At 48.8% G+C, this 25,197-nt stretch overlaps 10 protein-coding genes across 10 annotated transcripts; 4 read left to right on the top strand and 6 right to left on the bottom strand.

The window, feature by feature from the left end:
- Positions 1–1,178: 1,178 nt before the first annotated feature.
- LACBIDRAFT_311503 (uncharacterized protein) lies at positions 1,179–1,654 on the bottom strand (the record flags this gene model as incomplete). The annotated part of the gene is made up of 2 exons (XM_001876962.1): positions 1,179–1,424; positions 1,468–1,654. 2 exons carry the CDS (start codon positions 1,652–1,654, stop codon positions 1,231–1,233), a joined length of 381 nt encoding a protein of 126 aa, XP_001876997.1. The 3' UTR covers positions 1,179–1,230.
- A 38-nt stretch (positions 1,655–1,692) lies between these two features.
- Positions 1,693–7,069, bottom strand: LACBIDRAFT_323417 (uncharacterized protein; the record flags this gene model as incomplete). The annotated part of the gene is made up of 10 exons (XM_001876963.1): positions 1,693–2,367; positions 2,420–2,581; positions 2,637–4,091; positions 4,149–5,062; positions 5,206–5,540; positions 5,716–5,782; positions 6,022–6,083; positions 6,380–6,480; positions 6,625–6,664; positions 6,768–7,069. 10 exons carry the CDS (start codon positions 7,067–7,069, stop codon positions 1,693–1,695), a joined length of 4,113 nt encoding a protein of 1,370 aa, XP_001876998.1.
- A 537-nt stretch (positions 7,070–7,606) lies between these two features.
- Positions 7,607–7,890, bottom strand: LACBIDRAFT_311507 (uncharacterized protein; the record flags this gene model as incomplete). The annotated part of the gene is made up of 1 exon (XM_001876964.1): positions 7,607–7,890. The coding sequence occupies one exon, from the start codon at positions 7,888–7,890 to the stop codon at positions 7,738–7,740; it is 153 nt and encodes a 50-aa protein (XP_001876999.1). The 3' UTR covers positions 7,607–7,737.
- Positions 7,891–7,918: 28 nt separating this feature from the next.
- On the bottom strand, positions 7,919–9,137 carry LACBIDRAFT_188773 (uncharacterized protein; the record flags this gene model as incomplete). Its single annotated transcript, XM_001876965.1, has 5 exons — positions 7,919–8,379; positions 8,438–8,684; positions 8,741–8,788; positions 8,902–8,996; positions 9,060–9,137. 5 exons carry the CDS (start codon positions 9,135–9,137, stop codon positions 8,119–8,121), a joined length of 729 nt encoding a protein of 242 aa, XP_001877000.1. The 3' UTR covers positions 7,919–8,118.
- Positions 9,138–9,327: 190 nt separating this feature from the next.
- LACBIDRAFT_292761 (uncharacterized protein) lies at positions 9,328–10,803 on the top strand. The gene is made up of 3 exons (XM_001876502.1): positions 9,328–9,763; positions 9,862–10,308; positions 10,371–10,803. Exons 1-3 carry the CDS (start codon positions 9,419–9,421, stop codon positions 10,680–10,682), a joined length of 1,104 nt encoding a protein of 367 aa, XP_001876537.1. The 5' UTR covers positions 9,328–9,418; the 3' UTR covers positions 10,683–10,803.
- Positions 10,804–11,096: 293 nt separating this feature from the next.
- Positions 11,097–11,412, top strand: LACBIDRAFT_311510 (uncharacterized protein; the record flags this gene model as incomplete). Its single annotated transcript, XM_001876503.1, has 2 exons — positions 11,097–11,186; positions 11,269–11,412. The coding sequence occupies 2 exons, from the start codon at positions 11,097–11,099 to the stop codon at positions 11,410–11,412; spliced, it is 234 nt and encodes a 77-aa protein (XP_001876538.1).
- A 142-nt stretch (positions 11,413–11,554) lies between these two features.
- On the bottom strand, positions 11,555–13,014 carry LACBIDRAFT_246207 (uncharacterized protein; the record flags this gene model as incomplete). Its single annotated transcript, XM_001876966.1, has 10 exons — positions 11,555–11,635; positions 11,683–11,735; positions 11,791–11,843; positions 11,902–12,049; positions 12,101–12,168; positions 12,216–12,303; positions 12,353–12,466; positions 12,502–12,552; positions 12,605–12,716; positions 12,778–13,014. 10 exons carry the CDS (start codon positions 13,012–13,014, stop codon positions 11,555–11,557), a joined length of 1,005 nt encoding a protein of 334 aa, XP_001877001.1.
- Positions 13,015–13,175: 161 nt separating this feature from the next.
- Positions 13,176–17,278, top strand: LACBIDRAFT_311512 (uncharacterized protein; the record flags this gene model as incomplete). Its single annotated transcript, XM_001876504.1, has 11 exons — positions 13,176–13,333; positions 13,388–13,423; positions 13,478–13,601; positions 13,653–14,097; positions 14,158–14,252; positions 14,301–16,095; positions 16,153–16,194; positions 16,251–16,399; positions 16,454–16,562; positions 16,623–16,840; positions 16,889–17,278. 11 exons carry the CDS (start codon positions 13,176–13,178, stop codon positions 17,276–17,278), a joined length of 3,561 nt encoding a protein of 1,186 aa, XP_001876539.1.
- A 205-nt stretch (positions 17,279–17,483) lies between these two features.
- On the top strand, positions 17,484–20,882 carry LACBIDRAFT_292763 (uncharacterized protein; the record flags this gene model as incomplete). Its single annotated transcript, XM_001876505.1, has 8 exons — positions 17,484–17,508; positions 17,556–17,875; positions 17,927–18,087; positions 18,145–18,156; positions 18,211–18,338; positions 18,394–18,758; positions 18,809–18,901; positions 18,960–20,882. 8 exons carry the CDS (start codon positions 17,484–17,486, stop codon positions 20,583–20,585), a joined length of 2,730 nt encoding a protein of 909 aa, XP_001876540.1. The 3' UTR covers positions 20,586–20,882.
- A 48-nt stretch (positions 20,883–20,930) lies between these two features.
- On the bottom strand, positions 20,931–25,177 carry LACBIDRAFT_246569 (uncharacterized protein; the record flags this gene model as incomplete). Its single annotated transcript, XM_001876967.1, has 15 exons — positions 20,931–21,037; positions 21,107–21,203; positions 21,240–21,407; positions 21,466–21,694; positions 21,748–22,029; positions 22,080–22,612; positions 22,659–22,685; positions 22,741–23,294; positions 23,346–23,594; positions 23,645–23,847; positions 23,895–24,508; positions 24,561–24,680; positions 24,741–24,826; positions 24,877–24,984; positions 25,015–25,177. 15 exons carry the CDS (start codon positions 25,175–25,177, stop codon positions 20,931–20,933), a joined length of 3,540 nt encoding a protein of 1,179 aa, XP_001877002.1.
- Between the last annotated feature and the right edge of the window lie 20 nt (positions 25,178–25,197).

The raw sequence follows: 25,197 nt of genomic DNA on the forward strand, positions 1-25,197 counted from the left end.
AAGGTTAGCAAGTAACGTAACTCAGCTCGCTTCGAGTTAATTGACTTCCAACCAGGAAAACATGAAGGACATGATAAAGTTCTGTATGACAAAGCACGAGGAAGAGGTTCGGAAGCTGGCGGCAACACCTCTGGGCGGACAAAGATTCGATCTCTTTATTCGTCGCTGGGAAATGAATAACGAACCGCTACCAACTGAAGAGCCGAAGTCCGACAAGCACGTAACAACTATCTTGGCGCTTATCATAGTACTAACCAGCTCCGACAGACCTATTGACGCTCGAAGTTGGCCGGGCCAGGGTCGTCACGCCCTTGATGCGGAAGAAGAAGATTACTTCAATACCGACGATGACGAAGAAGAGGTTTCCATACCGATCATGGAGCCATGGTCGCGAGGTACTGGGGTTTCGTCTCCTCTGCCCATGAACGTCGGGTTGAAGCGCAAACGACGTCCTGCTGTGGGTACTGGAACCAAAGGGCATCGACCACCACTGCGGACACCAATACTCGGATCTCTTGTAGACTACGATGACGAAGAGGACACCAACCAGGACGAATCATCCTCCAAAGTGGTCCCACCACAAAGCTCGAGTTCACAACCACCTTCCTCAGAAACCCCACCTCCTAGCCCCAAACTTGCACATCGGCAAGTGCCTACGATTCCATCCTCAGGACCACCACCCACACGTAATGCTAAGGATGAAGACGAGGAGGATAACCTCCTCGAGGCTCTTGTGCGTCCTCGAGCTCGTTCACAATCTCCTTCACCTCCTGCGATGACTATCGTGCCATTGAGACCACTCGAAAAACGGCGGCGGAATGACGACGACGACGATGAGCTTTTGGATCGCTTGCGTAAATCCAAAAAGCCAGACCTTGGGTCTGTCAAACAAGGTTCGGTGGTTGCAGGACGAACCAAAAATGGAGACGACCCACCAAAGAAGATCAAGGTCAAGTTCGGTGCGGCAAGTTTCGTGGTTGCTTCACCAACCTCGTCGCCGACGACGACTGATATTGACGTGAAAGATGGTGATACCGGATAGCGTCCACATCTTTGGTCATCCTTTCTTCGGACGTCTACTCTTCGACTTCTTAGGTATTCATAGACAGAGCATACCTTGCCGTTAACTCTCTTTAATTTTTGGTTTGCCTATGTATGTTATGTATGCTTATGCTCTTATGCATGCTTCTGCATAGATTTAATGCTCTATGTACGACTTGGCAAGAGACGTCAAGTTGGTCGAGGAACGGAATATGTGATCGGTATTGTTGTAAGTAAGCCTACGATGGTGATACATCTGGGAAGATAGAAAACAGGATGGAGGCGAAGGGAGACCAAGAGGAGAAGGATGAATGATGCTCGGTGTACGTCAGGAATTATGAATTGAAATGTAGCAGGGTTATATAAGTCAAATGTGCTTGCGACTAGAGTGGGGGATCACATAAAAATGCAAATAAAAAGACAAACAGCAAGTCCTAAAGACAACAACAGAGATAGAGCCAGAAAGAAATATGTTACGAATGAATATGCATTGGAAGATGGAGGGGGGTAAATGTTTGTGTCGTTGGTTAGTACATAGATATATTGCAGTTGAGGGTTTGGCATTGCGTGGTTTGTGAGGATTGCGTGATTGCGTGTTGGAAAGGATTTGCATGTGGTGACGAATTATGATGAGAGGTTGAACCCCCCAAATCAACCGGCCCTAGCGGCCTCTAGACTGTTGCTGACAGGGGGCGACAAAGCGCGATGGTGTATGAAATGCTGAGATGAATGTAAAGCAGGTTCGTCAGAGCTGGAACTCTGCTCGGGTATCAAAGAAGGGGGAGGGGTTGACATCCCAAAAGGAGCGAACGTCGTTGATGAGGCATGTCCGTTTGAGGTCGCCAGGTTATAGCTGTATAAGCTCATGCCACCACCACGCGGAACGAAGGCGTTCGAGGTACTGGTGAGGGTGGTTGAAGTACCCCCAAAGACGTTGGATGTCCCCGGCGACGAAGAGTAAAATCGTGGGGGTGGAGATGTCAAATAGGTGTTGTTGTAGGACAAACCAACAGTAGCTGGGGGAGAAGACACCGTGCTGACATCCCGACGCATAGCAGTGATTGGTCGCTGCTGAGACTGTTCCTCGATCCGAGACTGAAATGCCTCAGGATGAAAAGCTTGTGCGGTGTTACCTTGATGTGAATTTTTCACATTGGGTACCTGCGGCTGTTGTTGCAGGTTAGAACCGCTGGCGCCGGTGGGAGTCCGCACGCCAAGCGGGTTTTTGCTGTATGACAGCCGAATGCCTCCGCCCTTAACGAGCCCCTTGAGAGTGTTCCCATACAGGTCGTTTAGCGCCTTTGCAGCATACTGGACATCCTCGAACTGAACAATTCGTAAGACAATAGACCGGATTATCCATGGAAATCAGACGTACCTCAACAAAACACATCGGCCCATTGTTCTTCTGTCGGAAACAAAGCCTCCGAAACCCCGGACACGAAGAAAACAGTTCACGCAGACTCTCTTCTAAGTAATCCTGTGGAAAACCGATGGGGGTTGGAGAGGTTGGCAGATTGCCGACATACAACGTGTTGATCTAAGTTTAAGACTATTTAGTAAACTCAACCTGCTGCAACATCGAAGCCACTTACCGGTGGATTTTGATCAATCGCATTCCGCGCACTAGCCGAGCTCGCACCTGACGCAGGTGAAGGCAATTGTGGCGATGTTGTTCCATTGTTCGTGCTCAAAACCAAATCACCGATGGCCCTGGTGAGATCTGCTTCAGATTCGCGATGTGCTTCACTACCAGGCAAGACACCATGCGAGCCAACGCTAGAAGCGCTGGATTCGGGTTGTTCCCGATGCTCTCTTGCTTGATGTACACCATGTTCGTAATGCTGAATATGATCCTCATCAAAAGGAGAATATCGGTTATCAGAGAGCTCATGTAAAGGCGGCGATGATGAGCGCTGAGAAGAGCTGGGTCGGCCTGGGGCAATATTAGTGGACGCAGGCTTGTGGACTTGATCCCAGGGTCCAACAATATCATCAGCAGGTTGAACCGGCTGGGGCTGAGGTCCTTGAGCCGCAGCAAAAGCGTTGGCAAGGAGAGGGCTCGACCCTATACTCGACCCTCCCTCTACAGTCGGATAAAGCAGGGAAGACCCGCCGTTGAGGTTGGAATTCTGTCTGGAGATGCCAGCTGGCACAGCGTGGAAAGCATCAAAGGCGAGGAAATTGTTGTTTCTCAACTTCCTCTCATTTTCATGCCTTCGCCGTTCGCGCTCTTCTTCTTCAGCACGTTCCCTAGGGCCACGAGTTCCAGACCCAGGTCCCAGTCCCATGGCGTTGTAGATGTGTTCCCTTCTACGGTCTTCTTCCTCCTTAACAGAGACGCCGCCATTCAAAAGGCCATTTGAGTGAGAGATGACATCTGGTTGCGTATGGTCACGCCAGGAACTTAAACGACCCAAACCCTGCCCAAGCCCAATCGAAGGAGCGCCTTCATCACCTGAAGTGTACGGGTCTGCACCACTACCAGACAAGGTGGTGCCGTTGATGTGTTGCAAGGTGGGGTTGGATGAGTTATTTCCTACTGTCGTCGTCGACCCGCCGACAGCGCTTGCTCCACTCCCGGGAACAGGACCGACGCCTCTCTTGGTGTGTAGATTTTTTTTCGCCATCTCCGCCTTGAGCACTGCACCTTTCTCGATGTCCACCCTCCTACCTTGGAGAACATCTCTCGCTCCCAGGGCCTCTTCACGTGACCTGAATTTTGCAAACCCAATGATCTGCTTCCTGGGAGGCATATTTGAAGCTGCTCCCAAAAAGTGCGCACCCGTGCCATCATCCCCAGGTACAGTGGCGGGCCAGGACGTCATTGTTCCGTCCCTACCACCGTCGACAACAACACCACCTTGGTTGACTGTGACTAGATTATAGGGGTCATTCGATCCACTATACCCCTGGAAGGATCGCAGCGCAGCAGTGGCCGTTCCAGAACCAACCAAGCCACCATATGCAGTATATTCTTTGTTTGGAATCTTGAGAGTCGCGGCCTCGAACCCAGGCGAGAACGTGAACATATTTTGGAACTCCCGTTCCTTGAACAATCGAGTCAGTCAAAAAGCCAGGCGGTACAGAGAAAATTAGTAACGTACCTGCATATCTTCAGGAAACCCGACCACGAAGATGGTAGAAATTTCCTCTAAATTTGACGACGAATTCGTGCCGTTTCCCATGCTCAAGGTTCCGGATCCCGATGACACCCCGGATCCAGCATTGATACCTATTCCTGCACTCGACGATGTAGGACCACTCGTAGCCACATGGGGACCATAAGGAGTTTGCGAGGAGAGATGGACGCCGTTCGTGTACTGCGAGACTGCGGCATACGCAGCTTGTTGTGAACCAGCCTTGATAGGGTTATGGTGGGGCTGCACCATCGCTGAGGAAGGCCCATACGGTTCGACAAGATATTTCGGGCCACCGACTAGCCCCGATTGACCATTTCCAAAGTCGTAGCTAGCCCTAGATTCATAGGCTTGCATGTGGGCTTGAACAGGAGATGTCAATTGATTTTGAAAAGCGTCCGAAGAAGTAGGAAAGTGAGCCTGGAGATCGCGAAAAGATGTTTGATTGAGGAATGACTGATTGGTTGGGTGTCGCGTGCGGGTTGTGTTTGGGAAAGAGCTGAAGGAAGCCCGATAGTTACTATTAGGTGCAAAGCCATTAAGTTTATGTTGCTGCTGAATTTTTGCGTGGTCAAAGTCGTTGGGATATTCAGATGAGTGATGCATCAGATTGGAGTTGTTGTATAACCCCGTTTGAGAGGCTTGAATGCTGTACAATGAATCCTGGGAATGCAAATGGTGAAGCATATTCTGTGTGTTATTTTCGTGTGGGGAGTCAGGACGAGGCTGGTGCTGGTGTTGTGAATGCATAGAGAGCGGATATGCTACGGATGGAGAACCGGAAGATGAGTCAGAAGTTGAACTGTAAGATGCTGGCGCCGGCTGATCAGAATCAGAGGTGGGATGAATGGGCTCTGCGTCTGCCTGTGCGTCGACGGAGTCTAGGAGCGACCTATTAATGAAGTGCTCGTCCAGTGGATGGGACGAATGTTGCAGGAAGGTGGAGGAAGCCAGTGTGGGCAGATGTGTGTGTGTGATGTTGGAAAAGTTTGTTGGGGACAGAACGCCTAGCACATCAACCAACAAATGAGATGGGTGGTGTCGGGGGTGTTGAAACAGTAAAGGGGGGTCTTGAGCGTCGGTGTGGAGAAGTAAAGCGTGGCTCGAGCGTGAATCGCAGCAAGCGCAGTGGACGTGGGTCTAGGGCGACGCGTGGGACGAGACGTGATTAATGAAGAGGTAAAAAAAAATGTGGGGGGGCGAGGAGATGAGCGGTAAGTCGATGCGAGTATGATATGAAGGTGCGCTTCGCCACTGTGGTGGACGACGAGGAAGGGGGTTAGGGCTTGTGTCGGGGAAGTGCGATCGAGAGGTATGTGATGAAGGAAGTCGGACGGTCCCGAGTTTGGAGTGTCACATCTAAATCTCATCACAATTTCACACAAACACCCCCGGCACCCATTTCCCACGCACAGGCCATTCAACAACTGTAAACCTAACCTTAAATGTCACGTGAACGGCATCTCGGCTGCCTCCCTATTGGACAATCATCGTCATCTCCTGCAAAAGAAAGGAATATACACAATGGGCGCACCTTTCTTTGTCCAGCGTATCCTTTGTCCCCTCCTTTCCATTATTCCTTAGCCACTCGTTCAAGCCAACTGTTTGCAAACTTCTTCCATCACTCCTGCGCCCGTTTTGGCCATATCGTATTCGGTCAAGCATGTTCTGAAAGTAGATATTGAAGCTGGCGTGAGTAAGCCCCTTGAGTCATCATTGCAGTTCAAGCGCGTGAGAGTCAAAGGAAAGGTGGTCGTCGTTGTAGAGGATAACGTTGGACGGAGACAAGCGTGACGTGAAAGAAATTTGCCACATGTAAAATGAATTACACACTTCGTACCAAATTTAAAAGTGTAGGCGGTGGGCGCCTCGATGTGACTGAACACGGGTTGAAAACCATTTCTGTTATTATTATTTCCGAAAATTATTTTGGATGGACAAAAATCATGCTTGATTCTCATAGATAACGCGTGGCCAATGCTGGCCATCTTGCATTCACGGGCACCAGAAAGTAATCTCGTGCATATAGAGACGATCAAAGTGTCAAACCTCGGTACAGGCAGTAAGATAAGTGGCCTAAGGGTTGTACTTGACCTAGTCACCATAAGCCAGTCGGTAGTTGGACTACTAGCATTCCGATGTGGAGGGAAACATCTTCAAGAGCTCCTGAGGTTGACGAGAAGAACACTGCAACCGACATGGATAAATGATATCCAGGGGCATTCATGGTGGTGCTCGGATCCTTCTTAAGATACAGATGAACGATAAGCGAGACTGTCACGGGCTTCATAGTCGAAACCTTTGAACGCATTTCACTATTTCACTCTCTGGATTAAACTTATCCAGCGGGAAAGAACGACTCTTCCAATGCTGGTATATGATAAACTAGACAGATGCCCTCAGCTCCATTTGCGTTTCGATATAGACAAAGAGAGAGGCTCACCGTGAATACAACAGAATTATCCTGGGACTTGGAAGAAACCCTGTAAATGACCGATAACAAGACATCAGGCAACAACACAATTTCTGAGTCCCGTCGTGACCCAAGCCTTCACATTCTGCCTCCCCCAGCCCTCCTCAGCCCACAACTCCACACCAGCGAATAAGGCCAGCACGAGCCAAGCAGCAAGAGCCCATAGCAATGTCGCAGCAAAACGCCAACGTGCACGTCGATCCGCAGCTGCAGGGTCACCGTAATATGCATAAGGCAGAAGCATCTGGGTGGGATTCAAAGGTGTGGGCCCAAAATGTTGTGATGGACCAGGATGGGCGAAAAGAGGCGCTGGTGCAGGGAAGGAGGTGGATCCGCTGGAGGAGGGCGGGATCTCGCTATAAGCTGGTGGTGGTGAATTGCTCTTAATGATGGGGATTGCTGGTGGATTTGACATAGTTGACGAGTAAGTCAACTGGGAGGGTCGTAGCAAGAATTCGTGAATCCGTGAAGGTATACGTCAGGGTGCGCCATGCCATGATCAAGCATGTCAAGAAGGACCGGCTCCTGTTTGGCGCCGTTTACCCCGAATCCTACAGAGACCACCCCTTGGACCACCCTCTCTCCGGAGAACCAAGCTACGCCTCCACCGAGACTTTAAGCAATGAATGCAACTATGGCTCGCCTTGGCTTCAAAGTGGTGCGATCTATTTATTATGAACACAATTGTACGCTAATTCATGGGTGAAGTGACCTTCAAGTTCAAATTCAATATACCAACAACAACCTGAACTTCTCTGCCAAATGCTGTCGCAGATTTGACGACTTCCTCATTTTGTCAATTATTAATATTATATATAATGTTTCTGACCAGCCTGTTAACAGGGAAGAGCTCGGATCGTCCTCGCTTTCATGAAGTCTGAAAGTATTCATGAGTTTACAGCTCCTTAACGCTTGCCTCTCCCCTTCCTGCGTCAATTCCTTTTGCATCCTCCTGCAGGCTTGACAGGAATCCAGTGTACTAAGAAGATTGAGTTCGAGGACCCACGCTGCCCTCTCCCGTCCTTTTCATCCTGAAATAAAGGGTCAGCCCTTCCCCAGATCTCAACAAGATATATCCCCTTATCAGAAGCTGGACCAGTTCGGACCAGTCATGTCGGGTTTGTACGGCGATCGACCCCACACTAGCCCACACCTGTGACTTGTCCATGGCTCTCCCTTCTGGTCATTCGAGTAATTGCCGTTGGCGTCGGGCACAGCCTGGGCTGAATTATACATTAATTGGAACTTCCCTCCTTTTAGTACTGAGTGATAAGGTAAAAGTCTTTTTTTGCATGTGCGTTGTACAACGGTGGAGGGATAAAATATCTGTGAAAACAGGAAATGATCTTGGGCCAGCCGACCGAGTAAGTATGAAAAAGGACGAGGGGGTAAAAACGTGACGGACACTAAGAAAGAATCAAGGATGACGATATAATCTAACAGTATCTGCTGGCACTTAATGAATCAAGACTGTGCTTCTTCGCCAGGGATGGCTTTCTTGATCCACTCTCTGAGATCGTCCAATTCCTTCTGGGTTGTCGTGTGGCCCATACCCTCGTAGATGTTGTAAGACAGTCCTTTGCATTCTCCTGTAGGAGCAAGAGGCATTCCAAGGGTCTGGGTGAGGAAATCAGCCGAATCTTTACAGAATTGATATTTGACGAGAGGATCTGCTGCGCCATGACCCCAAAAGACAGGAATGGAGGCTGCGTGCTGCGAAGCCATCTAGATTTACCGCTAATTAGCATGTACCCCAAGTGAAAATACTAAAGTTTAAATTTACCGCCTTGAATTTATTTCGCAGTGGCAACCAGCCACTTAGGACGGCGACTCCTGCTAGCTTTCGCTCCCCCGTAAGTCCCGTCAGGAGTGACATTGCGCCGCCTTGACTAAAGCCTCCAAGAACAATGCGTCGGGGGTCAATCCCTCCATCGACTTCTGCTGATATCAGCCCACTGATCATGCGCGCAGACTGAAGCATGCCCATCTCGTCCTCATCGGTGTCGAACCCAAATGAGTATATGTCGAACCTATGCCAATAATCGGAAAGGGCACAAACCCGGTGAACCCAAAACTTCAGACACACCATGAAGGCATTTCGATGCCCATATTAGCTTTTACTGTTCGCGTAGGTCTGTACTTGGTTGATCACAAGGCAAAATAAGTCGAATCGAGGGTAATATATTGAAGTAGATCATATGGCTAAGTCAGAACGTGCATTTAAGGAGGCAAATAATCTGCACTGACGAATGTGGAAGAATCCACTTGACGTGAGCTAGAGCAGGGTCGGCTTTGAACATGTCGGCGACAGGCTTCCAGCCATGTCCTGTGTCGCCTAAACCCTGAGCGACGAGATTTCGTCAGCTACGCGTCCAATGGGCCCAGACGGGTAAACATGTTCGTACGTGGACGAACAGAACCGTGGCGGTATGTTTACCGATGGCGGGAACGGTGAGGTACTTGAGAGTAGTTGCTGCTGCCATGATCGAAGGGTGGGGGTGAGGAGTGGCGGTCTTGATCAGTGTAGGGGAAGCTAGGTATGATTTGCAATAGTATGCAACTGTGACAAGGAGACCAAGGATGCTTGTCCAAGTTACGACCCGAGCAATTCGAGCTCTGCTCCAAATAATCAATCTCAGGAGCGTCGGCATCTACCGGTGACCTTTTCAAAGATATTCTTCTGCACCTTAGAGATATCTCAAACCCCGAGCAAGTTGCTGAGGAGAGTCCAGAGGCGTGACGCTGCTCCAGGCACGAGATCGCTATGGATAACGGCACTGAAATTGCCGAACAATCGGTACCAAGCCTTTCGCAGACCGACCTCACGACCCCCGTGGAGAGTACTCAGGAGTCCCAGAAAGCGATCTCTAAAAGCGCTTTGAAAAAAGCTGCAAAGGCGGAGCGATTCGCTGCCAACAAGCTAGAGCGTCGCGCTCGCGAAAAGGAGGCCAAGAAAGAGAAGAAACGCAGTCAAGCAGCAAAACGCGCCGCGGGGGAGCTGGACGATGGCAATGCGGAAGAAAGCAATAGGCGAAAAAAGAAGGCCAGAGTCCAGTTCGGTGGCAGAGTCGTCGTTGACCTTGGATTCGATGACATGATGAGCGAAAAGGTGGGTTTGTGTTATCCCCCCTTCCGTCCCTGCCTCCATCCTTCTACCTTGACGCATGTCACCGACGCCAATCATATCAATCCTATTTGTTTTTTTAGGAGATAAAGTCCCTCTGTTCACAACTGGCCTACACCTACAGTGCCAACCGCCAGGCATCGTTTCCGTTTTCACTGGTTTTCACGTCCCTCAATGGACGTACCTTCGACCGGCTCGAAGCCATAGGTGAAGCTAGTTATAAACGCTGGGAAAATGCCGATTGGTGGCAGGAGGGTTATGACCGACTTTGGCTAGAGCAGCCTGACGTTGTCCACTCTGTCGAGAAAGCCATAGAATACACCAGCACTTCCTCAAGCACCTCCGAGGTCGAAAGGCCTACAGCTGAATCCCAAGACCATGCGCCAGTCGGCGGAAGTGGTGGATCGATGGACGTTGATACCCGACAACAGGTTGTTTACCTCACAGCGGACTCCGAGGACGAATTAACCGAGCTGAAAGCTGATGAGACGTATATCATCGGTGGAATATGTGATCACAACCGGTACAAAGTGATCTCGCTTTTTAGGTCACCAGCGTGCCTTGCCTTACCTGTTTATTTTTTTCTCACTAGAATCTTTGCCTCAATAAAGCAAACGAATCCGGCGTTCGAATTGCTCGCCTCCCTATTGGGCGGTACTTGTCATCGCTTCCCACCCGTAAGGTTCTGACCGTCAACCAAGTTTTTGAAATCCTAGTGAAGTGGGTGGAGACTAGGGACTGGGAGGAAGCATTCTACGCCGTTATACCACAACGGAAATTTCATGCTGGAGGGAAAAAAAGCGTCGCGACTTCAGAAGCAATTCCTCCCATCACTGAGGCAGAAGGTACCTTCGTTGCTGAAGGCAACGAGCAGAAAACAAGGGCGGTTGAAAAAGAACATTGAACACCCTGACCTTGGTGCACAAGGTCATACTCAACCCAAGGTGGTGGTCATTCAGCAGATAGAGAGTGGGAAATGGTACTATTTTCACTGCAGTTATCTAAATCCCAATTACTTTGCGACTTGTTGTCGGGCACCCATGGAAAATACCACCTCGGCCCTTTAGAACGAGGGCGGTAAGTAGCAAACATGAGGTTAATTTCATTGCCCAGATGTCAAGGATTTGGGAGCTTCATTCATAACGTCTATCACATAATGTACTGATATAAAGGTTGGGAAACATAAACAAAACATAGATGGGCTCTTTTAGGCAGTCGTTGAACCTTATTGGGACGGAGCTTTTGGAAGGTTCTGATAATACTCTGAATTGTCGGGTTTTCCCCCACCTCCTATGTCTTCGTCGCGGCTGAGCCTCTGATGCTGATCCACTGGCGTGTGCACGAACAGTTCTCCTTCGCCCTCCCACAGAGCCGCACTCACGTTGTCCATCCGCGAGGAAGACTTCAAGCAAGCTGACTATCTCGTGTTTGATTTATTAATTTTTGTCTTTTTCCTTTTTTCCTTCTTTTTCTTCTGAAAAATTTTCGAGGTTGGATGGCCCCTCCAAGGGCCCGTCTATTTTAACGAACAATGGGATACGCGCTCATGCGACGGTAATAACCTCCTTACGATCACCTCAGAGACAAAGCTCGCCAAAAGAAACTCCACTAGTGTAATAAGGATTGGGGTTTGAAAAGGTGAGTCCAACGCCGTACCTTGCAATAATTCAAAAACAATGCATAGCTATCTCAGGATTCAAAATGGGGGTGCCAAGGCGGATAAAATGGCGTAAGGTGTTCAGAAGGTGTGGATATATTTCAAAAAAATTCCGGGTGTTACAAGACATCCTTCAAGTTCATTTTGCCAGTTCCCCTGTCGAGAGGTTTCGGTTGGGAAGGCGCGGGCTTCCACCCAATCTGCAAAGCCTCAATTTGTTATCCGAAGAGGGGGGTTTATCACACACCATATAAATAATCTGAAATGTAGCTGGGATGCTATTACTTTCACCATGAAGTTCTGATAGATTGGGACGGTTCAAAGAATGACTCCCGTTTTGGAGAGTCTGACAAACCTTTATAAATAGCAGATGCGGCAGATAGAGTATCGCGTTGTATGAGGTTTCTCCTAAAATATACAACCTATGGTAAAGCATGTTGGCCGATTGATACGCTGGGTCACTTACCTCCCAATTACGGCGTTGGCTTCTCCCATATCCTGAAGATCTTCCATGAGCTCCCACATACTTGGATAGGCGATCTTGACGTCGTCGGTGTCGACCGTAAGCAGGGTAAAACCTGCTCTCCCGAGTAAATTCGAAATATCTCGGGTATCTATTATCCTGTTAAGTAGTTATTCGGTACGTTTGACGCAAGAAACCCGACCAGTCATAGGCGAAACATGAGGGGATATTCCACCCTCGCGCTCAATTTCTGCGAGCTGAAGTGAAGTTCTAGGAAGCTTTTAGCACCCAGGAAAGGGGAAACAGCATAAGCCTACCGGAGTTCAAAGAGAGTCTCGCCCCCAAACATAGCAGCCAGAAAAAGCCCATCAGGCTGCAGGGCCTCTTGAATCTGCACCAAAATTCCTAAATGGATTTGAGTGGGAGATTCTGGAGCGTCATGATCCAGGCTAACCTGGAAGGTCGTTGACCCAATGAAGGCTTAGGCAGGATAAAACCGCCTCTTGTGAATTGCGGTCGATAATCGTCAACAAATTCTCCTCATCTCCAACAATACGTTCGACCTCAACTAAGCCGCGCCTGAGTAGGAGAGAATCATCCTACATCCAAGCTTACCTTCGAATTCAGAGTCAGGATCACGGTTTAGAAGCCGACCTGGCAAATGCATAAGGATGTAAATTTCCAAAGATGTTGTAGAAACTTGTACCACTAGAATCAATCATGATGCTTTTCTTCACTTTGTCAGTTTCCAGTAGCTTAGAAAAGTGCCCTGGTCCGGATCCAAGGTCGACAACGGTGTCAAATTTCCGTTTTATATCCTACCAGGAGGAAGAAAAGCAAGTTAGGACGTATGATTTAAACGAAGAGCCCTCAAATCACCATAAATCTCTCCATCATCCTCTCTGCAACCTCTTCACGAATGTAGTCTACGGTTCTATTTCGCGCCCCGGCATCTCGAATGGCTGCACGGTCTTTTTGCAACCTTTTCGCGTTCCGGTCAAAGATTTGATATGGACTAACATAATTTACAGGCTGTGGCGGGGAGTTGGTGGAAATGGCTGCAAATGAACGTCTTTGGGTAGAGCGAAGTTTGTGAAGAAGACGTTGAACAGACATATGTTTTCCCACGATTTTTGCGATTTGTGTGACAATCTCGACGCGCCTTCACCCTCTCTCTAGAACAACGCCATCTACAAGGCTATTTCGACGCGCCTTCACCCTTCTGTGCAACTTGCCCATGTTATATCATGTCGGTTAACCGCAGTAACTCTCCTCCCATGCTTGATACAGAGGAGTATCACGCCCGGAAGGCTCAAATCGCGGCCTTGAAGGCACAGCTGGACCAATGGGAAGAAAGGATAGATCAGAAAAAGCAAAATTATGAAGCTTTCATGCAACAGTTGGAGGATAAGGTTCGTCAAGGAGATGAAGCCAAGTAGGTCTTAGTTCGTTTTGTCATTCCCCGTTTCTAATCCATATCTGTATACAGGCGGATGCTGGAAGCAGTGAAGCAACAGGAGCAGGGGCGAGTAGTTTCGGGCATCTGAATCAAAAATGTGTTCAACTCACCTATCTACAGGATGATCATTGTGCCACCAGCAACGCAGTCGTCTCCATTTTCCAATTTTCAAGCCTCAGCTCCTCAATTCGTTAATGTGCCGAGTTCATCAAGAATTGAAGAAGTTTCTCAATATGAATACGCTGTGAAAATCATTGTCTTCTTGTCATATGTTTGACACTCATTTGTACTCCAGTCCTCCAACCCTCATGCTCCAACGCAAGGTTACCAGCATGAACCTGCTTGGACACAGGCTACAACAAGCCGCAGTGGTGCAAGCTCGGTGACACAGTCAAGCCAGAGAAACCAGGCAGCCAACCAATCTCACTTTCTTCACCCAGACCAATGGAGCACGCAGTCCACAGTTCATCTGGGTCATCCACAATATCATGGTCATGGTGAAAACAACAAACAACCTCATCGGCAGCGGATACATCAAACACAACCACACCAGCTCGCAAATCCATTTCCATTATCCCAAGGAGTTCACGGAGTTCAGGTTTCCCCTCAAGAAATTCATTCGCGGGCTCAAGCCCAGCCTAAAGCATTATCACAAGCCGCACTTTCACTTCAGTTCCATGCATCGGCCATAGGCAACACTAGTAGCGCTGCCTATCGACCTGCACATGTTCGGCATAATGGTCTGTCTCCTTTTGAATTAATTGTTTTATCAGACGATATCCTCACGCAGCCAACCTTAGAGTCTTCAAGTCTTGCTGGGGCATTAGGAGAGCGGAAAGGAATTGCTCCTGCGACTCGGGTTGCATCTACTGCGTCTACTCGTCAATCAATTAGGGTATGCGAGTTGTTCACATTTGTTTCGCGCCGCTGACACCAGTTTTAGACCGTTGTTCCTAGTAATCCGGCTCCCGAAGGTTCTGTAATACATAAACTTCCACCGCCTGCCAATACGAACCACCGAGTTGCCCCCCTTCCATCAACTATCAATACCGCCCTTCAGTCAGGTTCTGAACCGACATCTCAGCAGGTTGTGGACAGAGAAGGATCTCGAGGAATGACCATCTCCATTCAGCAGGATGCTCTGCCCCCTTCAACACTCTTTGCGCCCAAGACAGGGGCCACTCCCACTTCCGCATCAGAAAGCGCACGGGCCTATTTCGCACCGTTGCATTCCAACCAACGCTCTCTGTTGGAGAGGGACATCCATAATTGCCAAGTAGAATTGCACCCTGGCACATTCCGGATTCTTTCTATGTCGCCCTACCTTCGAATTTTTAAGGACGCTCTATCTGCGACTTCCATAGTTTTCCCTGGTCATGACAAGCTCCCTTATTCTCTGAGTGTGAACGATTTCATTTCTTTGCTTCGCGGCAATTCGCCCCTTCAAACTCCACAAAAGCTTTCTCCACACCAGTGGCCCATGTCGCTTCCAGAACGTAAACAAATATTTACTCCTGCAACTAATCCTCCATCAATTCCGGTGACCCCCAATAACTTAGCTCCAGGGAACAAAGAAAGCGTTGTTCCCGTAGCTCCATCTTCCTCTGAGGTTTCGGTAACTCCTCACACCTCTCGCCCCCTCCCATCGGGTGGAAGCCTGCGTTCACCAGCTCACGCGGACAAGAGAACTCTCGCAAGGGATGTTATGTTTGCCCTTGGCAAGAGAGGTCGAGAGAGCAGTTCATTGCTCAGTCTGGGGGTAGACCGTGAAGTCAAGCGTCATGCCACGGAACAGAAGGTTCAAGGGGCGACTGTCGTCGCTCTTCCAACTAGCCAAGCTGGACGTGTGGACGGTTTAACAAGCTCTCCTTCCTCTACGACGCTACGTCCTCGCGGAAGTGAGAATATTGAAGTGATCAACAACCCTCAAGCATTACTTCCACCGAACAAATTGTGGGAGGGGACAGAAGTTAATGAAGCTACAGTATCTCTCAAAACTCCAATTGCCGTCATCCCAACTGGCACCACGCAGCCCATTTCTGAAAATGACTCAACATCGACGGCGCAAGCTGTGCAACCGTCCATCCCTCTCATCGCAGCTGCTCAGACCCAAGATCTTGTCGATCATTCCTCGACTTCCACCAGAACCCTCCTGGTAGCCGGCCCATCAATTTCATCCGCTCGCAAAGTTCTTGTTGACATACCCTTGACTCAGCAGAAGTCTATGGCGGAACCTTCCACTGTGACACCTTCTGCTTCCACCGTTGGCGACCTCTCGATTGCTAGCACTCTTCCCGCTCGCAAACCTCTTGTCGACCTACCATCGCCTGCACGCAATGCGTTTTCTGACCACGGAGTCGAATTATCATCCTCTCCACCTCCAAAGAAGGATGATCCACTATTTCTGCCGTCACCCTCGTCATCTCCAACTCCGGGGTATGCGAATGTAGCAAATGACGACGACGCTCTCCCAATCGTGCTCTCTGGTGATGCCCATGAGTCAACAGTAGACACGACAGAGTCGACCACTATTGACAATAAAAAGCAAATAGACACCAAAGACAAGCAGCGAAAACAGCCGTTCTATATCTTGATCCCACCAGCACCAGAATATTTGATACGATTTAGAGCGAAACAAGCGAAGAAAGAGCGGCAGGCTACGAGGGCTTCTCAAACATATAGAACTAATAGGGACAGAACACAGACACAGTCTCTAGCCCCGTCTACGCCAGGGGAAGGTGTGTTTCTTCATAGATAGGTCAATTGAAAGAAATTTTAAGCATATGGGAGTGTAGATTTTGATTTTACGTTCGATTCTCAAGGACGGACGACCCACGGTGAGCAACTTGAGAATTCGTCTTTGTGCTCTTACCGAAGCAAAACTTTCCTTTAGATGAAGAGGAAAGGGAGGCGATGCATCTTGCTTGCTCTCGGGTTCAGGAGGCTCCATGCAAGTGGGGTGGCTGCGACGTTGTCATGAACTCTGTGGAGGGGCTCGTTATCCATGTCAAGTCACATTTTCCTGATTCAAATCATACTAAAGTGTGCCACCGATTTTTATGTTGTCTTTCGTTCAACATTGACTCCAGGTTGCAGCCTAAACCATACACCTGTTTGTGGAGAAATTGTGGCAGACGATGCCGAGTTGAAGAGAACCACGTCGAGATGCACCACGCACTTAGTTTCCTGAAATGCGCATATGAGGGTAGGTCTGGGATCTTGTGTGTGTGCCCGGAGACTCATTTCTTTCCTTTTCGTTAACTAGGATGTGAGGACGCCTTTCGCAGTTCCGCTAAGCTTCTTAAGCACATACAAGCGGAGCATAAGAATGATAAGCCTAGACCGCCCCGTTGGCCAACAGCTCCGATTCTGGAGGGTCCTTTACCTCCCGCTCCTCCAGTACTTCCGTCATACATGGTACTGTCCAGGAAGGTTCAACAGGCTTCAATACCAGACGACCGCCACGCTAGGCTGGGTCCATGGGTAAGGTGAATCTATTAGAAGGTCAGCCTTTATTGATTGCTTCGTTAGGTTTTGCGAAACATTGCTGGCGTGGAAACACAGAGGCCGAACAAACAGAAAGCTGCGAGATCAACTCGTCGCAGGATACGTGATGGGGTTTTGGATCAAGAAGTAATCAAAACTTACGAATATTTGACGAGGCGTTCGACGCGGTATTCATCGAGCCTATCGGAACCTGTTGACATGCCGCTCGAAAAGTTGGATTCTGCTGCCATTTCTGAAATGTTGAGTGAAGGATTATCCCTATGGGATAATGAAGAGGAAGAGGAGTCCGAGGAGGGTACACAGGTATCGACGCCACCTCCAGTGTCCATCGGGCTGACAGAGGACATAAAAGCAGAGGGGTTGGATGTCACGATTGAGCATCTTCATAACAACGCGGCTGAGGGTACACTGTAAACGATTATACTCGAATATTTTTGTGGCACTCCAATATCTTAGTGATACACAATTTATGTAGGATGTACTTACTTACATAGGTCGGAGAGTAATTTTTGACAAATTATGTTGATGTGAGAAATTCATCCATATTCGGCGTATCATTTTGGACTGTGGTGGCGACCGTTTGGCCCGTTCTTAAGAAGCCTGGTTGCACGCGACGACAATGACCGGTTCCACTGAGGGAAACGGTAAGCTTGTCCCTCGAACCCCACAGGTCGACTAACACCCTACTTAGGTCCCTCCTACATCTCCTCTCATTCTGCCGATGTAATCCTCTCTGACATTCGACCTATAAAGCTCAAAATCGAGGCTCTGAAATCCATCAATGTCCTCCTTGATGAGTTTCTCTACAACATTCTTAGCGCCTCACACTCTCTTTCCACGGACAAGCTCAGAGCGAGTCTACTCAGCCTACTTCCGACGAGTCTTGGGAAAGAAGCACTACTGGAAGCCGAGGTTGAGTTGAGGGCGTATTGGGAGCGTACAGCGCCAGCAGGCATAACGCCGCCGCGAGAAGACGATTCTCGGACTTTCAACCTTCAGTGGGCCTTCGAGGTACGTTTTTTGTGTAAAACTTTGCGTCTAGCTTTGAATTCTCTGTTACAGCTCTTACGTCTCAAATGCGAGGCATTTTCAACATTGAACGAAGCCGACGAAGATCCAGGCACTGAAACTCATATCAATGAACGCCTCGGAAGGTCTGGTGCTTCCCCGCCTAAGGCGGCCCTCGTGGCTCCAGCAGCCCTATATTTGACAGCCATCCTTGAGTAAGCACAATGTTTTTTCTTCTTTCATTATGGCAAGTTCTGATTACGCATAAACAGAGCGACCTGCGAGTATGTGACCTGGACTTCCGTTCTTTCCCCCTAACTCAATTTTGTGCGTGACAGGCATATTCTATCGAACGTGGGACGCGTCGCTGCGCGCGATAGCAGCCGAACGAGTGCAACTGTCAACGACTTATTCGTTGCCTTGTGTGAAGACGATTCCATATATTGTCTGTTTCGGGCCATGAAAGGTGAGAAACGGCTATCAACTTCTCCCCATTTATCTGACGATGTCCACTCGTTAAGTATATGACCAGATTGAACAACTCTCTAAAAACCCAAAATCAAGACGAAGTAAATCATTCTCACGCACTGACAAAGCCTCCAGCTCTCGCACTTCTTCTCCACATCACGAACTGGCTCTGGTTAACTCTCTGACTGGCTCGCGTTCTCGTCAATCTTCAGAAGGTTCTGTCATGACAACCACCGTCACCGCTTCCACTGTTGGTTCGAGATCGTCGTTTGACAAAACAAGAGCCATGAGGATGTTTGTATCGAACAGCAAGGCATCGCTTGAAAGAGATGGGAGCCAGAATAGGCACAAGAAATCGGAATCTGTGATGAGCGAAAATTCGCGGCAAATAGGACCTGAAGAGAATGATGTTGCGGAGGTGAGTAAAACAGGAGTCAGGCCTTGGTATTATGTTCTGAGTCTATTCAGGATGTCGCCATGCTTCAAGAGTTTGATGATTTGATGCGTTCTACATCAACGATGAAGGTGTCCCTAACTCCTGACCGGCTCAAAACAATGGAGGTACGGAGTTCCTAGGATGATTGATGAGTCAGCAGATGTAACTTTGTTCCCTATCTAGGTGTACAAACAAGAAAAAGATCAACGCAGTAATCGGAGGCCTGTGCCGCTGTCCTTCAAACCTGAAACAGAGCCCCCTTCTTCTCATACGCCCCAAGGAACTTCTCTTCGCCACGTCGACTCCATTGTCGAGGACGACGAGGAAAGCTCCTCACCAAAGCAATTCCGAACCCATCGAATTCGCCAAGCCAGTGTTGCAACTCCGCCAAGTGCCTCCTCCTCCACTGTCCCAAACCGTACTCGCTCGGTTTCTGCAAGCGCTGGAAGTCGTAACGTAGCCAGAACACCCGTCCGCTCACCCAACGGGAACGTCCCATCCTCATTCCTCCCACCCGTCGCTTCTCCGCCTCCGTCTTCCAACGCTAAGATGGTTCAGAGTCGTGAGCATCTCATGCATCGCGGCCGAGAAGATAGTGGTTTTCCTTCAAGAACTCGCATCATCCAGAAGAATCGTGAATCCCTTGATCTTGACGATGTAATGGGAGGTTCTGACGACGAAGAGGATCTCAGCTTTACTTCAGCAAAGGTAAAACCCAGACAACCTGTCTCCCCAAAACGTTCCACAACTACGCATCCCGTCTCAGCTCGAACTCGAGAATTGATGGACTTCTTAGCTGAAGGACCCCCTGAGCCTCCCGTATCGAAGGAGGGGAAAGAGTTGCTCGATTTTCTTGCGCAGGGCCCCCCCAGTCCCCTTTACAACTCCAGCGCTATTTCGCTCGACTCTAAACCTAAGGCGGGCCGGCTGCAAAGAATGATTTCAAAGTTAAATCTAGGTAATCCAGAGAAAGCTAAGGGATCCTCAAGTAGTCCACTCAAACCTGCACAACTCAGCACAGGGAGGCAAGGCGTTGAACGTAGTCCCATGCAACACAAATCTTCCACTGCTACTCTCTCCTCCTTGGCTAATCGGCCGATACCTCCTCGCCCACCTCGCCCTATTTCGCCTCCTTCCTCTCCTTCTCCATCGCGAGGTTCGTTCGACGAGAATTTCGCTGGTGGATCTCCTCGCACCCCATTCGTTCCTCAGGAGGCCGCTGCCGTCAAGGGCAACCTGGCAAACTCCGTTCCAACAATACCCCACACGAATAAAGAAGTACAAGAAAAACCCTTAAGTCGGGCATTATCCTCCCCTGTTAATGGCAACGGGAATACCAAAAATGGTTATAGCGTGGTCCCTACCAATGATACCCTTCCCATTATACCTTCACGGACTACTTCGCACCCAGCATCGCCCACCCGAAAGCCCGTCCCTGCGATTTCCCCCTCAGTCATGACCACTGATCCCCCCGCGACTACCCCTACTATCACTTCTCAGGCGCTGTCAGCCACAGATGCTCGCGACATGCATCGTCTTCTTTCCAGTGCTACGACTGCCGATGAGTGTCGTATCATCTTCGACATGTTTCTAGCAAGGTCTGGAGTTGCTGGCGAGCCGAAACCCATGGTTGTTCCGTATCCTTCGCCATCGCCTTCTCTCGTGAAGCAATCCCATTTTACTGCCAAGGAAACCTCTTTGGAAACCTCCCTGGTGGAACTTCTACTTGGTGGAAGTGCTGTCTCTGAGGTCCCACCACGCCCACGACGTCAACGCCCTTCGAAGCCAGAAGATTCCTCATCTACATGATGTTGTCAAGAGATGAATTCTATCCCCGGAATTTCAAAGATCCACGACTTCCCATCTGCACAAAGCCATTCCGTTACCCCGGAATTTGGTGGACAACATCGTAACGTTCCCACTCCTCTATACCTATATATCCCCTGCTAAGATTCGTTCGTATCTGGAACTCCTTTGTTTTATTGTATTACTCAGCAGTAGCGCGTTGTTCGAGTACCTCCTTACAAACCCCTCCATTCTTTTTAAGTACTTGTTCTTGACTGAGATAATTGTAATGTGTTGATGCAATCACTACTGGTTTGGTGTATGATTCTCAAACGTGGCGAGGGGGGCAAAATAGAAGATTTAACGGATCTAACGGACTTCTAAAGATACAGCAATACCCATAGATGCCAATTCTGCACATAGGTATCTGAAGACATAGGGAACTGCAACAACATCGAGGTCACCTCCTTTTGACGCTCGATTGAGCACATGTTGCGACGATATCGGGATGGTGATGTCCGTCTGCGGCCGTTGCAGGTACTGACCGGTGGCGAGCGCTTGCCGTTCCCGTTCGTCCTCTTCTTCTGACGCAGCTCTACATACTCGACAATATTCACCTCCAGGCCCTGACGGTTTCAGAGTCTTTGATGCGCCAACGACCATTTCACCCAAAGTGACGTCCTCATACCCTAAGGAGATCAAACTCCCACATGTTCGACATACCCACGCAGTCGAGTAGTCTGAGCAATTCATCAATCTGTCTTGAAGCAAGAAAGACGTTCCATGCGCAATCAGGGCATCGCGTTCCATCTCACCGAAGCGGATACCGCCCGCACGTTTACGACCCTATTGATTTTGATTTTGGTAAGCTGATCAACGAGCCACTCAATCGAAAAGAAATTACTTTAACGGGTTGACGGGTTACGGGATCGACAGGACCTGTGGTACGGACCTGGAACTTGTCAAGAACCATGTGGCGCAATCGCTGATAGTACACGACTCCGATGTATATGTCGGCGGCGAATTCTTGACCTGTTATTCCCGAGTACATCGGTTCGTTACCGTAGTAATTGTAGCCAGCAGCTAATAATTGTTCCCCGAAATAGTTGATAGCCGTATCCTCTTCCGAAAACCTTGAGCACAATCACTTAGTTACATTCCAAGTGATTATTTATGGAAAACGCACTTAAACGGTGTAGCGTCTTGCGCAAGGCCATGCATAGCACCAGCTTTGCCTGCCATACTCTCGACCAACATGCCAATCGTCATACGACTAGGGAAGGCATGAGGGTTGATAATAACATCAGGTTGCATACCACTCTCGCTGAACGGCATATCGACTGCAGGCCACTTCTGTGAGCAAACACCCTTCTGTCCATGTCGAGATGAGAACTTGTCACCGATGACAGGTGATCGTGTGATACGCAGTGTAATGTGAATCTTTTGTAGTTCGGTGTCGCCAGCATCGCTGCCTACAGAACATGGTTACGAAGGCGAAATCAGAAAGGCAACGACCACAAACCTAGTAGACGAACTTCATCTATATACCCCAGCTCGTCACCCTTGTATCTGACAAATTTCGTTCGTCCGGTCGTATCGTCAACATAAGCAGCAATTGGGTCGCCAGAGCTCAGTCGAGCCCCAATAAAAGGCAGGCCATCCAAGTCGAGGAACTCGAGGCAGGCATGCAGTTTGTCACCTGTCGTTCGGATGTCATTCCCAAGGCCAAAATGCAGTGTTGGAACTGAATTTAACTTAGATGCCCCACGCATCTCCTTTAAATCGATGATTTGGGATTTATAAACTGTGCCATATCCAAAGCCCCTTTCGTGCGCCGACTTGTTGAGAATCATGGCATCCTCCATGTCGTAGCCTGTATATGATATTACAGCAACAATTGCGTTTGTACCGTTTGGGAAAGAGTCCATGGCATATGTGTTGTGCAAGGCTGGCCGAACGACAGGGGATTGGCCTGTTTGCAGACGGTAGAGCTTGTTGTCTGTTCGATGCTGAAGGGCGGTGGCTGGTGTTCCCATACTTTGTTTACCCATCTAGATGTCGAATTAGCATCGCATGTGGCAAAATGTATATCCGTACCTGACATTGATAAATATTTCGAGGGCTCTGAGTAATCAAGAGGGTCAGGAAAGGCTCATTGAAAGTGAGGTATACCATGTACCTGGTTGAAGTCAGAGAATGGTGTCAGATTGGCTAAAATAGACAAGAAATTCGTTGGTTCGTGTTCGACGTGTGTTGACACAGCTTCCTCGATCTCCTCAGGGATGCACGCAATGTTCATATAAACTTGCTCGAAGGGCCCAACCTGATCATCCCGTCCATTGCCGAGATATTTGACTGGTCGCATCATTCTTGCTGTGGTTGAGAATAAGAAGAGTCCCGGGTATTGGCCACCGTTCGAGACAGGCACAAGTCCAATCTCGAGATCTAACGGGACTTCATGTTTCCCTTCCGTCTTCCATATCCGAAGGTTCGTGGCGAGTTGAGCAGCGACACTGGGTCTAGCCCATCCAATTACTCGCCCGTCAAGCTGGACACTTAAATTCTTGCGCCCGTCGATTGTAGGGGTAAACACTTGAGTCATTCCATGCGCTGCAAGAAGGGCAGGAATGTGTGCAACAGCAAGTGGAGTGGTCGTAATGCGGCAACTACGTGAAAGATGGTTGAGAAGGCCACAAGGTGATCCATCAGGTGTATGGACCGGGCATAAGAAACCTTGTAGGATTGCTTGCATCAGCTAAAAGTAGAATCTTGTTAGGTGCTCACCCCAGGCTTCTGGTAACAGTTTTCGAACGGTAGTAGTTTTGAGTTCGGCGAAGAATGCACCACGATGGATGCATCTGAAATGACTGATGTAACGTTGCCAATTCAGCTTTTCAGCCACGATTGTGAATCCTGAAGCTTGTTGAAGATCAAGCCCGGTTGGAGAGACGAGGTTGCCGGTAGCGAGAAAATTGGAGAGTTTTGAGCCGATGTCGAAGTTGACTTTTGAGACAACTTTTTGAAAATAGCGCTCTAAATTTTCATGAGACATACCGATTTTCAGTATAGCAGCAACCACTTACTGTCGTTGAAGTCCACGGCAACTCCGTTTCTTACATCCATGGAGATGCCCATTCTGATTCCGTTCAAAATTTCTTCCAGGCGTTCCTTGATGATCATGCCATATAGACTACCAGGAAGCAGGACTTCTTGATGTTGAGGGGAATCGGGATTATCTGCGCAGCATGACCCTGAGACCAGGGAATACAATTTTCGAAGCATAAAACTAAAGTTGGTTAGTTTCAGGCATCGATTCAGTAGGAATGAACACACAGAAGCATCCTAAATTTTTCGCGTGGAGTCTCCAGGTGAACGAGGATCATTTTTCTGAGAAGCCATGCACCTTGAGCAGCATTCGTCCAATCTTCAGGAAGGTTGAGAACAACTCGGAACTTGTCTCCCAAGTATTCCAGACATTGCTCTCCGGTCTGCATAGTGAACATTTTAAAACTGCGTAAAAGCAATTCGACTCTGTCGGTCAAAAAGGTATTCTCATAGTCCTGCATTATCACGCCCTCGAATATTTCCTTGTCGGAGGCGCCAACCAGAGCTTTTAGAACAAGCATGATAGGAATCACGTATTCTTGTTTTCTCCAGCTAAATCGCAACATGGCGCTCCCGTTCGAGAGATAATGTAGTGTGTTGGTAACGCTTGTTTGGTCTGGACGGACGCAACGCATTTGTACAGCGTATTGTGTATAGGAAGGTCCTCGGTTTGAGAACGATGGACGCAGAAGGGATATAACATGGTTTCGTCGAGGTAGAATGAGGTACCGAATTAAGCGCTCGTTGCCGTTAATCACAAAATAGCCGCCAAATTCTTCAGGCTCTTCATGATGCTTCACTAATTCGGCAGACGACATGGATCGCAAATTACAACGGACAGACTATGAGATGCATCAGAGCAGAGTTCAAGGTCATGATAAGGCAGAAGCTTACCCGAACCATGATGGGTAAAAGACCACAGTCCTTGGGCATTTCATGTCTTTGACCTGAAATGTCGGTCCAACATAATTTGACAGTCATGCGCCCACGATACGAGGTAAGGCGTTCCCGAGCCTGAATATGGATGAGATCAAAACATCTTCACTAGGAGAAATGTAATTCTTTACAACTTACCTCAGTCGGAAAGACTTTCCTTTCCTTCGCGGTCCTGTCTTTCTCGGGGACCATTGGTCTCGCAACGGTAACTTGCTCAATCCATACTCCAGGACTATATCAATTGCCATAAAACACTCTGAAATAGCCAGCTTACTTCTTATTCTGTTTCCCCAACCGTCCGGTCCACTCTCTGAGCCCACTTTTCCATCTCCGTCAAATGCAACCCGCTCTCCGATGTCCTTTAACGCAAGGGAAAGAAGCCCTCTCCCATCTCCATCCCCAGATGGAAGACCAGAGTCGTCAAATAACGCATTGAATGATTCAAGGTGAGGCGCAACGAATTCATTTAGAATGCTATAAGTTGAACCTTCTTTTGGAGGGTTTCTAAACGCGTTTTCCCTAACAAGAGTGTTGAATGTTGGTATTCGGCGAGTTTTCTGCGATCCGTCAGGCATACCAGGAGAGAACGACGAAT

Source organism: Laccaria bicolor, genomic scaffold (genome assembly GCF_000143565.1).
Source record: "Laccaria bicolor S238N-H82 LACBIscaffold_4 genomic scaffold, whole genome shotgun sequence".
NCBI lineage: Eukaryota > Fungi > Basidiomycota > Agaricomycetes > Agaricales > Hydnangiaceae > Laccaria > Laccaria bicolor.

What these genes read in the sequence shown, in the direction of transcription:
- LACBIDRAFT_292761 (XM_001876502.1), top strand. Translation starts at nt 9,419, where the DNA reads ATGGATAACGGCACTGAAATTGCCGAACAATCGGTACCAAGCCTTTCG. An exon ending in ATGACATGATGAGCGAAAAG is followed by an intron (nt 9,764 to 9,861) that starts GTGGGTTTGTGT and finishes TTGTTTTTTTAG; the next exon opens with GAGATAAAGTCCCTCTGTTC. An exon ending in GTGATCACAACCGGTACAAA is followed by an intron (nt 10,309 to 10,370) that starts GTGATCTCGCTT and finishes TTTTCTCACTAG; the next exon opens with AATCTTTGCCTCAATAAAGC.